Genomic DNA, 15288 nt, shown 5'->3' with positions numbered 1-15288 from the left:
ATATAGCTTGGATCTGCCGAACCACGACCGCTTTCAGGAGCTGGGTGTGATCAATGGGTCCAATTTGGTCGGTCAGAGCACGGAGCGTTGCGAAAGAATGGCAGCTAGACAGGAATGACTCCCGGGGTTTGAGACGGATCACACACAGTCAATGATATGAATGCACGAAAGAATTCGTTATTCGCAGGGATGAAGATGTTTGAATTGATGAGGATTTCTTCCCAGCTACTCTGGTCTCTCACTATCTAGCGGTGACATCTTCACCTAGTTCTTCTCTTCAATTGTATGTGGCTGAGGCTCGCTAATCGAGATCTCCTCGATATCCTTCTGCGCAACAACGAAGCCTTCGGGCAGCAAGTTGAGTTCATCTTCCTGTTGATCAAGGGACCAGAATTGCCAGATGAACAAGCAGCCACCCACAAAGGCAACAACAGCAAAAACCCCGTAGTTCCAGATCAGCAAGGGATCGCCCGAGAGACGGTTCAAAGCCTCTGCGATGGCAGCCGAAATGGCATTGGTGAAGAGAGCAATAGCCTGAACCAAAGACCGCATGTTCTTGGGCGCCTTGGAGTATGCGTACTCCAGGGACGTGATTGAGGCGAAGATCTCGGAGAGGGCAATGAGAACATAGCAGCCTGTCTGGATCCAGACGTTGAGTGGCGCCGGGTTGACGGTACCATCATCATTGAAGCAGCTGTTGGCCTGGTATCCGCAAGGTGATCTCTTGTAGATGTAATATTGGACGACTGCAGCCCATACCATGGCTGCCGCTGCAAGCCAAAAGCCAGCCGTGATCTTCTTGAGCGCAGTGAAGTTAAAGCCGAGTTTTCGAAGACCAGGATACAGGAATGAGTCGCAGAGAGGGATGAAGATGATGAGGGCGAAGGGGTCAAGGTTGTTGACAACACTACGTGAAAACTCTCGTCAGCATGTGTCCAGAAGCAGCCGGGAGGAGGCGAGGATGAACTTACTCGTTGGGCACACCATTCAGCTGCATGGTACCGGCTTGAGCAGTGAAGTTGTTGGTCAGTTGACCATACGCAAGCCAGTAGAGTGGATAATAGCAGAAGACGGCACAGGCGGCAAAGCCACGGCGGACTTCATCAACCCAAGCATCGTCGAACGTCATCCACAAGGGTCGTTGAGAGGGTTGGATGTTGGACGGCTTAACCGCTTCCCAGATCGAGCCGTTGCTAGTCCGCTTCCACATGGTGACAGGGTTGAAAGACCAACGACCCTTCATTCCGTAGAAGAGGCAGCGGAAGGCTTTGGTGACGACGGAGCCTGCCGGGGGTCTTTGTTGGTATCGCTTGCGTCCCCACCACATGACAAAGGGTGTCGTCAAGAATGCCACGAGAGGGAGCAGGAACGAGAGCCAGAATCCGACATATTTCTCGGCGTAGACCTGGATAGCACGGTAAGCTTTGAACAGTGGACACGCTTCATAGGAAAGGAGCATACCATGCCAATTTGGCCAACGAGCGCGCCAATGTTGATGAAGAGGTAGAAGTAGTGATAGATTCTGCTCTGCGTGATGATGGGATCGACAATCACGCGTTCTCCGGAAGGGAGGGTCTTGACGAAGGCTCGGGTGACGTCGATTTGCTCGACGATCAATGGAGAGATGTTGGGCTTGAAGCTACCAGTCCCAAATCCCATGATGATCAAACCGAGCATGAAGACGGCATAGCAGGCAGTCGTGTTGGTGATGACGGGAGGGATAGCGGAGATGACCAGGATAATGTGACCGATGATGGCAATGGCAATAGAGACACAGATGGTCTTGTATCTTCCCCAGTGTTCGTCGGCGACTGTTCTCGAGTTAGTATCAACGTGCGGAAAGCTGATGTTGACACCGTCACAGGCAAACTTACTATAAGCACCAAGGAGGGGAACGCAGTAGACCCAGAAGGTGTTGAAGGTATTGATGCCGTTGGCAGTCTCAGGGCCTTGACCAAGAGCCCCGGATATGCCCTGGTCGGAGCCACCACCGGCTCCAGTATTGTGGTGAGATCCTGGCGGGCCATCGGGGGCAGGAAGTGGAAGCGAGTGGTTCACAAAGTTGGAGTCTAGGTAGCATGCTGATCAGTGGTCTGGAAATGCAGCAACTTGGATTGGAGACGTACAAACAACTTGAGTTCCATAGTAGGAGAAACGCTCGCAGAGCTCCACGAAGGCGACGGTGTAGACGGCCCAGGGAATGGGGGCGGCGACTCTGCGAAGAGCATTGGGCCCATGAAGCTCCTCTTGCGTGGGCACATTGTCATATTCCGAGTCGCGGCGAGCGAACTGCACGACCTCATTCTTGGAGACGGAGACGCGGCGACCATAGTCGGCGTCCAGGTGCTCCAGACCACCGGCCTGAATAGTCTCGGGGTTGTCAACAGGCATGATGTGCGATGGGCTTGAGCGAGAAGTGAAGGAAGAAGGAGAGGAAGGATGAGCTTCTGATCAGCCATCTTGGGCCATGAAAGGGCTTTATAGCTCCTGCCACATGTTCAAGTGCCATCGCCCAAACCGGCAGGAGCGAAGGGCGATATGGCGGACAGGCACGTAGCATCCTGTGGCATCCTGTGGCATCCTGTAGCATCCATCCGATGCATGCGCTTATCGACGGCGACATGATGGGCAGTTCTGGGCATTCAGATCCTCCCAGCGACCTGTGGCAGCCATTGGCCGGAGTCTGGACGAGTTCATCTCAGGTTACATTCTCCCCCGTAATTGATATGGCGACAGCGAGGTTTTTCCCTCCATGATTTGAGAGCGCAGGCTTGGCAACGGCGGGCCAAGATCCCAATGCAGGGCTTGTCTGGCTTGATGCTGTCAAGCTTCGTTGGCGAGTGTCGGAGCTGCTAGGCTTGTCTGGGGGAAGCGTCCGAGCCGGGCTTCAGATCGTTGCAATGATCGACCAAGGAACCCGGGCATGCTGAGTGGCGGCATGTCTAGCTCGCTGCCCCAGAACAAATTCCTTCCAAACTCTCTTTCCGACTTCATTCGTCGGCCCCGACCGATTGCAACATCCTTGAGCCAGTGTTACGTTGTGATAAGTCCAGCCAGCTGCCACCGCTGCCACCGCTGCCTCCTCTTCTTCCTCCGCCCATTGTTATTGTCTGTCGCTCGCTTTATCACTTGGCAACGCCAGGGATGCAAATCCTTGGTCCCCGGATTCCCGAGCCACTGCCGTTCTCATTATCGGGCGGCATTTCCTCTCCAATCCTTGCCTTGTAAGGCAGTCGTCCTCCCGACTCTGAGCGTCAGCCAAGCCTCGTATCAGGAGAAGAATTTTCGTGGGCAAAAGCAAGGATCGGGGGATGTCTGCATGCTGTGAGGCGAATCCAGAGGCGAGAGGGATTTGCTTCGGGCCTCGAAGAGCTCCACGATCTCAGCCAACTTCACCCTCCCTTCCTCTTTGTGTCTGGGGAACAAGCCCCGGCAGCTGCGGAGATGGAATGACAAGTCGTCGCGTGAGCATCAGCAAGCGAATGACAATGCGAGTGCCGGGCGGCGACTTCGTTCTGGAAGAACGGGGTGGGGGAGTCTAGAAGCAACAAAGAGCAAGGTATATGCCCCGGTATGCCCTCAGTGGATACTAATCCAAGTCTCCACAGAGTCTGACAGGGGGGCTGGGAAATCAGTGTTGCCGGTAGAATTCCTGCAGCTCAAGCGCAAAAGGATATGCCACACAGTTCTCACCAGGGCCAAGCAGTGGCATCTCAGTCGTTCCCATTGCGCCGATTGAGAACCGAGTAATGAGATATTTCGGTTCGTGTCAGATGGGCCTCGGTGCGAGATCAAAAATCCGTCAGTCTAGGTCAGCCCTGCCATGTTAAAAGGTTGGTGGCGTTCAGATGGAGCCTCAAACCAGGCAGGATGAAAGAGAGATGTGGCACCAGTTTGGATCAAAGCGCGACGTCTGAACGCTGGGCATTCATCGTGGCTCTCAGTGCCAGGCCCTAAAAGCTATTGCTTCTTATCCCCTGCCCCCTCGACACTTTTATAGATCTCGTCCTGTCCCAACCCAAGATCCCCTTAGGGTCAGGGTCAGGGTTATTCTAACTGCGCTTTTCAACTAACATGCCAGCCAAAGATCTCTATGGAGATTAGCATTGGTCGATGAATCTGCTGCTCCCTCATCTGTGCGTGCTCAATCTAAGTCCACATAGCGAAACAGACGAACATGCGCAGATGGATCAAGAATGATGTCACCTCTTTTCAAGCTCTTTCCGTCTTCATCTCATTATGACCGTACTGAAAAATCTCGTGTGCTCAGGGAATGAAGTTGGAGAAGGAGATGGACCAAGCTCGGGCTCTGCTCGATACATTGGATTGGGTCAGGTTTTCGATGGTACAAGGAACTGTTCTGAGCACTAGCCAAAGAATTCTCTTCCAGTTACTCGCACTTACACGCGCCAGCTGAGAACCTGGATCCCGTCTGTAACATCTGAGATCATGTTGGCTTCACCTTGTTTTTGGGGTCAACATTGCTGCTGAGAAACGGGTGGAACCTGACTGGCGACCTGGCAGGCCGCCAGATCAGGAAGTGGTGCTGGTGTTGTGCGAATCTACTCCGTTGCCCCCTCTTTGGACGTGGATGGTATTCGCAGCAAGGGTTTGAACTGCAGCTTGCTGCCGCGTCTATTCTTCCATCTGTTCGGCGATAAACTGATGAAACCTTTCGGGCCAGTCGATGTATGTCAAGTGGCAGCGCACGGGACACGCCACAGGCAGGGCGGATGCATTCAAGTAATTAGGCATGTGTCCAGGACCAAAAGTAGTAGTCTGCATGCCGCTGACAGAGAGTCCTGGCTAAACCAGAGTATGCTTCCACTGTCTTCTTGAATTGGGCCCAGAGTCCAGATTTTCCCGTCTCAGAAAAGCCTCTAAGATAGAACTGTAGGCTTGGCTGGAGGTCGTACTCCGGATGGACCAAATCGAGCCAGTATTGGAAAATCGCTTTCGCAGTATCCGTATCCGTGGCTCCGATCAAATTCACAATATGCGTTGTGGAGTGCTCGATCTTCTGTGGGTGATTGAAGGACGGTGGCATTAATCACCCTCCAGATGCCGACCCTGGAGATGTTCCGGGAGTTCATCTTCGTTCGCCCAGGAATCCAGCCCCTCCTCCTCGTGACGATAATGTGGCGGCGAAACATCAACTACTCTTTCAACCTGAGCCGCCACAGTGTGGAGCTGGTCCAGAGCTTTCAGACTTTGGAATATCTCCAGGTGTTAGCACTTGGGAATAGAGTGCGTCTATCGTCAACCTCTTCCCCTCCTCGCCCAGATCTGCTCAGATGCACATAAAGTCTCGGGTCGACGATGACCAGCAAGGTACGTAGAGCGAATGCCCGACGTCGAGGCGTGGGCTCTGATTCGGTGTTGATTTGGATAAAACGATAAACAAGATTGATATTCTCCGTTCACCAAGTTCCAAGCAGGCAGCGTCCAGCACCACCTTTGACTGCAAGGTCTCTCAACATACGCACGTACGATGGAATTATTCGGCATATCGACCAGAAGACGGGCTGCGAAGTGCATCGCCTTCGACTGGCTCACCGCACGAAGTTGGCTTGATCTGTCACTAGCTGTCCATCAACGAAGACTGCTCTTTATAGAGCTCTTCCTCTGGCATATCAACGGATAACCGCTGTTTAGAGTGCTATGCAGTGGGGTTTGGGGAAATACAGGTAAGAAATTTATTTGAATACACTTGGTATTCAGCGAGCTTCAAATTTCAACGAGCGTTTGTATTCCCTGTGTCCTATTCTGCAGCGCTTACTGGAACACTGCAATGGATATAATTCTGAGCGACAGTGCCTCTCCGTCACTGTCCATACGCGTCTCGTGCTACTGACTGTAATCAACAGTCGTTTCTCAAAATCGAAAACCACGGCTTTCATGCCCGCCCCCTGAGTATGCCGTGCCGACAAGGACGGACGTATCCGCAGTATAAAGCTTTGTGAGTGATGCTTTGCGCCTGATATCGCGAACGTCCGTGCTTAGGTCGCGAAAACCGGAAACGGAGAGACGGGATCGTGGGCAGTTGTAACACCGGCAGCGGCAGCCCCTCTCTTCACGGGAGAAGCGACATCGTGGGATTCGTCGTCCGCTTCGGCCCCGTAAACGGCGTAGATTCCCGCGCTGCCCATGTCATCGCCCCTTGGATTGACAGCCTGTCGACCATCCCGCTTGATCATGTTCTTGGCAGTAGGGCCGCCACCGCTTCCATCGGCAGACCGCGCAGACGCATGTGCGAATGTAGGTGGCGACAGAGCATCGCCTTCGCCCCCGCGTTTGGAGATGTAATTGATGGCCAGATCGCCGGCTTCTTCACTGGCAATTCTGGTTGGCAGGCGACCGTCATCACGTTTGAAGATGTAACTTGCGTCCAGTTCCGCAGGAGCCGGTGCACTCGCAACAGCAAGTGGCGTAAGGGCGTCTTCGCGTCTGTAAACAGTATTTCCGGCCATGCTCCCGGTAGATGACGTGTAGAAGGGCAAATTGTAAACCGCATCGCCGTCAGTTGCACGCTTAGCGGCGGCGGCCGCAAATGGAGTTGTGCCGAGTGCTTTGGCGACGGGAGTAGCATCATTGGAGGACGAGAGGTCTTGCTCTTGAGCCTCGCCAGCAAGTTGAGCTGGAGCCAACGGGGCGGCGAGTGTTTGAGAGAAAAGAATGCCAGCAAGGGCGGAGAGGAAGATTTCGGTCTTCATTCTGGAATGGAGCTTGAGTCTGCGGAAAGGTCGTTTTGGTGGAAGAGGTTGGTGGTGGGAGGGACTGGATGATGATCTTGTGCCGTTGTCTGTAAAAGTAGATGAGAGATGGTGCTTGAAATGGAGGAGGACGTCTCTCCTTATATGCTTGATTTCTTTCAAACCCCCAGCTCTCGATATGCAATGGTTTGTATATCGTTCATGTTGGAAGTGCCAAGTCATTGTCGTGCCATTCGCAAGGGGGGTTGACGAGTCGTTGTGGAGCTCGCATGAAGATTGCGAACCTTATAGCATAACTTCCCAGCTATTGAATATACGCAAATACAGTTGAGTTGTTGTGAAGTTCCTTGAAAGGCGAAATGCGCAGCCAACGTGCGGTTTAACACGTCCACCCAGCGAGGTGAGTGGCATAGTCTCAGCCTCGTTCGCGTAACCTCAGCCAATCGACAAGACTCCAAGCGCCAAGAATACCCCGGATTGCCAAGGGCCCATGCGACCTCTGGGGTTGCTCCACCGATTGCGTAGTCTCCTCGCATGGAGCCTCAGCTGACATTTACCCTATTATCCGCAAGTCACGTTGCATTATCTCTTCGCCTTCAATGAGTCTAGAACATTGTCTTCGGCCTTGGTCCAGTCGCTTTTTATCGACTTGCTTGTGATAGATCCGCGGACACTCCAACGAGTGGCTGTGCGAGGCAATAATGTGCATCTGCCAATTGGACTGTAAAAGCGAAGGAAGTTGAGATGGGCTGACCGTGCGGCACCTTCATTTTATCAGCACCAGGAGGACGGGAGAGGGGAAATCGGGGCTTGTATCGCAGACTGCGTGCCGTGTGTACGTCTACGTCGAGTTTCTGGACCCTTCTTGACCGATGATCACGACACGAGGATGAAGCCGGACGAGTTCCTCCTGGACCTACCATTTCCTTTGGACGATCAATTCACTCCATTCTTGTATCCGGAGGAGGGTACGAAACAGAAAATTCAAGCAGGGTTCAGATCGAGTCTAGTGTGCGCCTATGTTGTCTTGGGCTTCATTGTCAAAGTCGGGAATGCCTTACAGTCTACAGTCAAATACCCAGAGGAGAAAGGCGGCCCATATGCTGTCAGCCTAGAAGTATTCCATCAATTCCATTGTATGGTGAGCGTGCTCGTTGTTGGCTTGCCAATAGCAGATTTTGTAACAAATGGACCGGAATCTTCTGCGGAGGGCGACCTATTTCGAATACTACGCCGATAAAGGGACCATGTTCAAAACAACACCTCACATGATTCGGGAGCACCTTGGTAAGACAAGGTGGAGATCCCACCAAAGAGCGGCGCTAAGGGCACGTACAGACCATTGTATCGACATGTTCCGCATCAGTCTCCAATGCACCAGCGACCTGAACACCTAATAACTTTCAGTGTCTCAACGCATGAGTTTCCCAAGGCAGGACAAATATCTGACTTTTACGCCAACGACAGATGCAGAAACTTTGAGCAAGTCCTCGAATGGTACAATGAGTGTCAGATTTCTTTTGACTAGGCGAGCACTGGGAAGGTGCCAGATGCTTCATGCAAATGACCACATCTCTCTGACAGAGCAAGCAATAGTTGCCATCGGAGGATTAGGATATCTATCTAACTGTGACAAGTCTCAAGAGCCCGCACATAGCAATACATAGCTCCTGACAAATACGGTGCGATCCATACGGTGCTCTTCACTCCGTCTTCCCTCTTCTTTTCTCCTCGCCGCCAGCTCCGAGAGAATCCTGAGCTGGATTGCCTGACAGGGCGTCAGGTTCCAGCTGAATGGATGCGGTGACAAGGACAAAGAGGCGGTGGCAAGGATTGAAGCTGCAAGAAACGACAGAATAGAGTTTCGACTGTTCTTGCGAGTACAACGCGTCCGAGTTAAAGTTGGGGTATTCTTCAATCTACCAATGTGGTACTCCACGTACCACAGCTGCGGGTGGATGTGATGAGGGCCAGAATGCTATGGGTATACACCAACAACTCTAAATATATTGGCGCAGATATTTGCCTTGCGTATCTCTCGGTGGGCTAGGTTACAACGAAACAAACATGTGGCTAACCGACTTGGGTACCCAGGGGAGAAGCTGACGAGTATAAAGGATTGCAGTTATGACTTGGCAATCTGCTTGAAATTGACTCAAAGATATATTGACAGTCAAGAAAGTACTTAGGAACCAGGAGGCGACACAACCGACTGTCCTGAGCGAGCAGTCATCCACCTATTGAAGTCGGCCGGCTACGATCCCTCAGTATGACCTCGAGCGGCGAATCAAACCACCATCAGCGCACCAGTGACCGCGACATCCCGCCCGAGGCTTCCCAGCATACAGCCCGTCAACAAAGCCCGATGGACAACTACGACGACGACGTCGAGTCCCTGTACACTTTGCGGGAAATGCTGTCAATCCAAGACCAACCCACCTGCAACGGAACAGCCTGCCCCTTTCGGGGTTCCGTCAACACCTCGACCGAGACGGTCATGTCGGAGCCGCCTCCCGTTGGAGTTTTGAAGGTGTCGAGACTTTCTCGATGCTGGCGGGGCATCAAGCGCAGATTACCGCGAAGACAAAGGAAAATGAGCACGGATGGAGTGAAAGGGGTCTCGTTGAATCTTTGACCACTGGGGTAATCAAAAGCGCCATAAGCGCCGCCGTGAAAAAGAAACAATATCCCGACATATCTTCCGACTTTGCCCTACTTCTGCGTCTGCTCTGCTTCTTGAATCAGCTTTCTCAGGGTGTCGGCGCTCTTGAGCAAGAGACCCTCCTCCTCTCGATTCAGTGGGATCTTGAGGGATCTGACGATCCCGCGTCGTCCGAGGACCACCGGCAGGCTCAAGCAGCATCCCAGGTCGTCGACCCAGTGAGAAATCGGACGGACGTTTCGCTGGTCGAATAGAATCGACTTGCAGATGGCCGCACTCAAGGCGCCGATCCCGTAGGCGGTAGCCCCTTTGGCCTCGATGATCTTTGCCGCTTTGTCTTTCGTCTCCGTCGCGACGGCTTTGCGGTCAATCGACGTGCCTGGCAGAAGACATTGGTCCAACGGCACGGCACCGATAGTAACGCAAGACCAAGCAACCTGTGGTGTATCGTCAGCTGGTCGAACCCGACCCGTTCGTTTGCCCCCCTTTGATGTTCCTTACCATCTGCGATTCTCCATGTTCACCGAGCACGTAAGCGTCGACACTGCCAGCGTCGACGCCGAGCTTGGCGGCCAAGATGCCCCTCAGCCGGGCGCTGTCGAGGAAGGTCCCGCTCCCGATGATCTGGCCTTGCGGGAGCCCGGAGAACTTCTGGCAGAAGTAGGTCAATATGTCCACGGGATTTGCCACGAGCAGAATGACCGTGTCCTCGCGGAACGGCTTCATGTCGTCCGTCGCAGACTTGAGAATGGCCAGGTTCCGACCGAGCAGATCGGTCCTTGATTCGCCTGGAAAGGATCGCATTCAGTGAGACGTCTCCGCGCGGCCGTATAGGCCAGTGGGCGAACTCACCATGTCTCTGTTTCGCACCGGCGCTGATGACGACGATATCGCATTGTCCCGCCTCCTTGTGGGTTGCGGACCGAATCCTCACGCCGCCGCCACTACAGGGAGATCAGTCGGCCGTCGAGCCCCGCGCATCATCAGTAATAACACACCCAACGGCACCGTGGTAAGTGGTGGTATCCTCGAGGTCTTTGACCTGTGCGTCTCGTTGCTTGGTGTTGGGGTCCACCAGCAGAATCTCGCTTGCGACGGGATTCAGGATCAGGCAGAGTGCTATTGCGGAGCCCACGCTCCCCGCGCCGAGGATTGCAATCCGCGATCGGTCGGTCGCCACTTCGGGGTCCATGGGGGTGGGTTCCATGTCGGGCGTGTTTTGATCAAGAGTCAGCTCGCGGATGAGGATTGTTCCCAAACAGCGAAAGGGAGAAGCAAATGAAGATGACGCTGGAAGAGGAAGGGACTCAAGGCTGCCACTCTATATGGGGCAATTTGAGGATCATTTGAGTGGCGGAGACGAATTGGCGCGGTGGAAGTGGGATGATGTCGTCGTTTGGGCTTGGTCACTCTGGATGGACTTATGGCGTCCAACCAATCGAGATCCTACCACTGATTGTAGCATGTGCAACGAGGGGTAATCGACTCCTTTGTAAGATAGCGGCCACGTGCACGTTTTTGGCCAGCGCAGTGCTTGGTGATTCCTATTACCCTACTCATTGGTCTCAAACACGGTACGTTAGATCCCTTGGATCTCAGGAACAAACAGGTCGACGCATAACAATTCGAAATACACGCAAACCCTAGATTTTCGAGCATTGATAAGAGATGGGAAAGCCTGCGTCGACCCTTGGAGTCTCTAGACTCCCTTTCAACCACGAGCCAGCTACGTTTTCCTCCTTCCACAAAACCATCACTACTGGGCACTTCTCTTCTGGAGTGTGTGGAAGGCTTTTGCTCTCAATATTGGTCCTTGCGCCCAGCTCCCATCTTGATTCCTTCGTGACAGCCAAGGCAGGAGACGTGAATTTATCACAAACACTTCCACATTTACATTTGCTTGATGGGTGGCAGCTTCGTTCCACATCCATTGCAGAACTTGTCACCGACCTTGCACTGGGTGCCGCAGGTGGAGCAGAACAGGACGTCGACTCCAGCGTATGTGGGCGGACCACCTCCTCCTTGTTGTTGTGGTTGTTGCTGGGGGTATTGTTGCTCAGCTTTGGCCCGGGCCTTTTCTCTTTCTTCGAGCTCGACCTCCAGCCTCATCCGTTCTTTCTCGTTCTGCAGTTCCTTCTCCCGCCTCTTGTCCTCCTCCGCGCGTCTCTGCTCGTCCTCCCTTCGCTGGGCGTCCTGGGCTGCCTGCCGCCTCTGGAACTCGTATTCCATGGCCTGCTGACGTTCCGCCTCGGCCTGCATGCCACGCCGTGCTCCAGCCCTCGATGCCCCATAGACTACTGCTGCACCTAGAAGCGGGCGACGTCTGAACATTTCTGCCAAATGAACCCTATTGGAAATATCCTAATGCCTTCAACTTGATGAATGCTCTGGCAGAGGACGAAAATGGGATCTTTGCTCAGGGAGTTCGAGACCCTCACTCGAAGAAGCGCTACCACGGATGTTGGTGGCAGGAATTTTCGTATACTTGGCTGGGAGTCGGGGGTGTAGGGTGAAGCGTAGATGTATTAGGATTCCGAGCACCAGTTGCGGGTGGAAAGGGTAGAGAATTCGTTACAAAGTCCAGGTGGTTAATTGAAAAGCGAGGCTCATCGACTGGTTTTATCTCCCAGTCCTTTCCTTTACCTTCAGCTGAAGCCGAACGAAGTCAGTTGGGGAAGCTACATAGAGCAGTTCTAGCCCGGCTAAGCCATGAGAAAACACCAGTGGCATGACTTGAAGGCTGTGACCTTGCTCGGGACATCCGAGAGGGTGTGATCCAAACGAGCTGTGCGGGATGAGGGTTGGTCGAGGGGTTTGCAAAAGGTTACTTGGGGCAGCTGAAGAGCGACTTGGAGGCGAGGGACTCTCGGAAAGTTTCTTTTCGCTTACGCCCCCTCAAGTACGTGTGCCGACAGCTTGCATTGTAAACCGTGCTCCAAGCCATCTGACAATCAATAAGGTTCATGTATCAGACGGGTTTGCCTGGGTGTGGGTGGACTGCCAATGTTCCTCCATCTGGAAGGGGTGGCCGGGGTTTCGGGTAGAGCTACAGTGCTGCATTTCCATAGCCGTGCGACAGACCCTGGAGCATTCGGTAGCCAAATCGAACAGAAATCCGGGCCAGCCACAAGCCATCTCTTCCGCGGACAGAAAATCTCTGCAGGCCCTGAAGGAAAATGTGCACGTTATAGACATCGTCTCATGGGCCTGCACGGTTGATGCATAGGGCTTCAACTGTCAGTCTGTCGAAGGTAACAACCGAGTCACCCGTGCTGTCTGCATGATGAATCATCGCTAGATTCCTTCCAACCATAGACAAATCCGAATTCGCGAGCCATGTATGTCGAACTCTTGCCTGGACACTGCGCAGATTTCGAGGGCGAACTTGTCGGAACTATGTAGCAAGATCTTCAGAGATACGGGTCATCGATCTTGTAAGGAAACTGCATTATTCCGATGCTGAAGTGGCTGCAAGATGCAGAAAGGCTTTCTGGATTTTGTCGAAGTTGTTGTCTCCTTGCATGAGATCAGCCGCGGACCTGAAGACGAGGCGTGGATGTTCTCTCTTCTGGGCTCCGCGGACCAAAGCCTCCAACAAAAGGAAGCACATCCTGATCAAGTCTGCAGTTCGGTGCGACTTGCTTGCGAAGAGTCAGGGGTCGAACTCGCGGACTTGCCGGCTGTGAAGCAGAAAGACCTCGGAAAGTGTGGTTTTTGCGACTGCACTGCCCATGGATAGTCAACTTAGCTTCGAGCCATACCTTCTGATGTGGCTCACCATATGCTTGAATCCATGTGATCAGGCGCGTGCAGTTCAGAGAGGCAGCGATTCCCGACGGCGATTCATGTCGGCCGATGCCATCTCAGGAACCTGGCCAATGCGAACGGCCCTGGTGCTCGCATGGCGACCAAACTCACCATTTCGCCATCGGCCAGTAAGATCTGATTCCCAGGACTTCTTTTCAACCGCCGGAAGAGAGCGGGGAGGTGGGCGGAGATGTTTGGGGAGAGATGGATCTGCCAAGGAAACCTTGGATTTCCGGGCAATAGATGTCTTGCCATTGGAGGAAGAGCAACATTTCGCCTTGCTGTATTCTCGCAAGTCTCGGAATAGGCCGGCGCGCTGAAAAAAGTGGGCAAAACGTTGTGCCATTCCTGAAGCATCCATTCTTTGTTGCCTTACTTATCCTTGCATGGTATGAATTGACCGTTCATCAGGCCAGGCAATCCACCTTGGAATCCAAGGCGGAGCTCAACGCAGGACCTTGTCAAATGATAAAGACAGGCATGACCTCTGGGAGAACCTCGGTCCACCTTCTCTCCGATTGGACCTTCCAAAACTCCTGCAAGGCTGCCAGCGCAGTCGGAATGTTGTGGAATCTAGTGCGCGAGAATACCTCTTGCAGTCGCATTGTGAAGAACTCGCGATGTTCCAGTGTCGAGCTTTCCGCTGCAGCAATAAAATACACCCACACGAGCGTATGATGCCCCGGAGTAGCCGGAGGGATTCGTTCACACAAGCGTTTGAGGCGTTCGAGATCCGCGATAGTCTCATCGTGAGGTGGGCCGCTTGTGACACGTTTCAAGTATAGGTTGCAGGCCATATGGATGGCGGACTTATACATTCCGATCTGAGGCGCAAGCATAGGGTGGAAAATGGCTGCGTTGGAAATGAAGTCAAAGTACGCGGCAGGTCGGGTGGTCAGAGTCAAAGCGCCGGAGCTCTCTCCTAGGAGAGGTTGGGCAAACAGCGTCATCATGCGAGTCTGTTCCGTCAGAAATGAGTGCATCACGCTGTCTCGGCCGTCTCTCGTGTTTGCATCGGCGAGGTGTTGAAGGATCTTGAACAAGTAGGGGAGATTGGTACCGCCGGTGATCGTTTCGCCGGTCAATAGGATGATTATCGTGGTCCAAGCGGAGATGTCGACTAGATCGGCTTGAGTGGATGTGCGCAAGCGAAGCTCAGAAATGATGGATTGGAATCCGGCTTCAGCACGAGACTGCAAACCTGGCCGTTGATGCGCGAGGTGGTGCATGGCGACGACGCACACTGCAGATCTGACCAGCGGATCTTCAAATGCAAGTGGAAGAATGAGATCACGGTAACCATTGAATTTGCCGTCCAGGACCACCATCACCGGTGCAATCGTTGAAGAAAAGTGCGCAAATAATTCTCGATATTGCGGACCGATGAGCTGGAGGGATGTTGGAATCTCATCGTGGCAGGCTCCATCTTGATGGATCGAGTCACACGAGGCGCAGACTATGGGTTCGAGCGATAAATCTGACGAGTGCCCTGCAAATGCCCCCGCGAATGGAAGAGGCTCGGCTCCGTGTGTAGTATCATGTTGGAACGTTGCCAAGCTATTGTCTCCGCCTGAGAGCAGTTCGATGTCCTCGAAGTCGTGGGATACCGACACGGGGCTGAGTCGATCGGCAGTCGAAGTGGTCGTGCCATCTGGCCACAGTAGAACGGGGGCTGTTGTTTGCTCGGGTCGTCTTTGAATATTTGCGGTCGGGTCGATGGGGATTGTGCGCCCTGCAAATCTACCACGGGAAGCTATCCCATCATTAAACCTATATCGGATTCCGTAGCCGGGACAGTCCAGGCCCTTGCGCAAGCACTTGTTGCATTTTGGACGGGATTGATCGCACTTGATACGTCGCTGCGAGCAATTGTGGCATCCTACTTACTCCCTCAGCGCGGATGTCGCGTTGGGCAAACGTGGCGAACTCACCGGTCAGCTCCTTCGGCATTTTATCTGTGCACATCAAGTGGCATCGCAGTGCCTTGATTGAGAGGCATGTCGAGGCAGGGCTTTATGCGGCGAGACTGATGGGAGGCCAGGGTACTGCGATGGAATCGAGGAGAACGTTTGATGGCAAGGAATCTAGATGGTCTGAGGTGTTGAT

The 15288-nt window shown here is 53.4% G+C and overlaps 4 protein-coding genes across 4 annotated transcripts; all 4 read right to left on the bottom strand.

Moving 5' to 3' along the window:
- Positions 1–173: 173 nt before the first annotated feature.
- PV07_02898 (uncharacterized protein) lies at positions 174–2692 on the bottom strand. Its single transcript, XM_016389548.1, has 5 exons — positions 2127–2692; positions 1875–2069; positions 1462–1811; positions 972–1405; positions 174–907 (listed from the first exon to the last, which is right to left on the bottom strand). Exons 1-5 carry the CDS (start codon positions 2389–2391, stop codon positions 265–267), a joined length of 1887 nt encoding a protein of 628 aa, XP_016251450.1. The 5' UTR covers positions 2392–2692; the 3' UTR covers positions 174–264.
- A 6135-nt stretch (positions 2693–8827) lies between these two features.
- PV07_02897 (L-lactate dehydrogenase) lies at positions 8828–10635 on the bottom strand. The gene is made up of 4 exons (XM_016389547.1): positions 10374–10635; positions 10228–10319; positions 9877–10163; positions 8828–9812 (listed from the first exon to the last, which is right to left on the bottom strand). Exons 1-4 carry the CDS (start codon positions 10580–10582, stop codon positions 9426–9428), a joined length of 975 nt encoding a protein of 324 aa, XP_016251449.1. The 5' UTR covers positions 10583–10635; the 3' UTR covers positions 8828–9425.
- A 630-nt stretch (positions 10636–11265) lies between these two features.
- PV07_02896 (uncharacterized protein) lies at positions 11266–11706 on the bottom strand (the record flags this gene model as incomplete). Its single annotated transcript, XM_016389546.1, has 1 exon — positions 11266–11706. The coding sequence occupies one exon, from the start codon at positions 11704–11706 to the stop codon at positions 11266–11268; it is 441 nt and encodes a 146-aa protein (XP_016251448.1).
- Positions 11707–13643: 1937 nt separating this feature from the next.
- On the bottom strand, positions 13644–15147 carry PV07_02895 (uncharacterized protein; the record flags this gene model as incomplete). The annotated part of the gene is made up of 2 exons (XM_016389545.1): positions 13644–15061; positions 15114–15147. 2 exons carry the CDS (start codon positions 15145–15147, stop codon positions 13644–13646), a joined length of 1452 nt encoding a protein of 483 aa, XP_016251447.1.
- Between the last annotated feature and the right edge of the window lie 141 nt (positions 15148–15288).

Source organism: Cladophialophora immunda (assembly GCF_000835495.1).
Source record: "Cladophialophora immunda strain CBS 83496 unplaced genomic scaffold supercont1.2, whole genome shotgun sequence".
Classification (NCBI taxonomy): domain Eukaryota; kingdom Fungi; phylum Ascomycota; class Eurotiomycetes; order Chaetothyriales; family Herpotrichiellaceae; genus Cladophialophora; species Cladophialophora immunda.
Note: the sequence above shows the minus strand (reverse complement) of the source record. Positions and strands in the feature narration are given on the sequence as shown.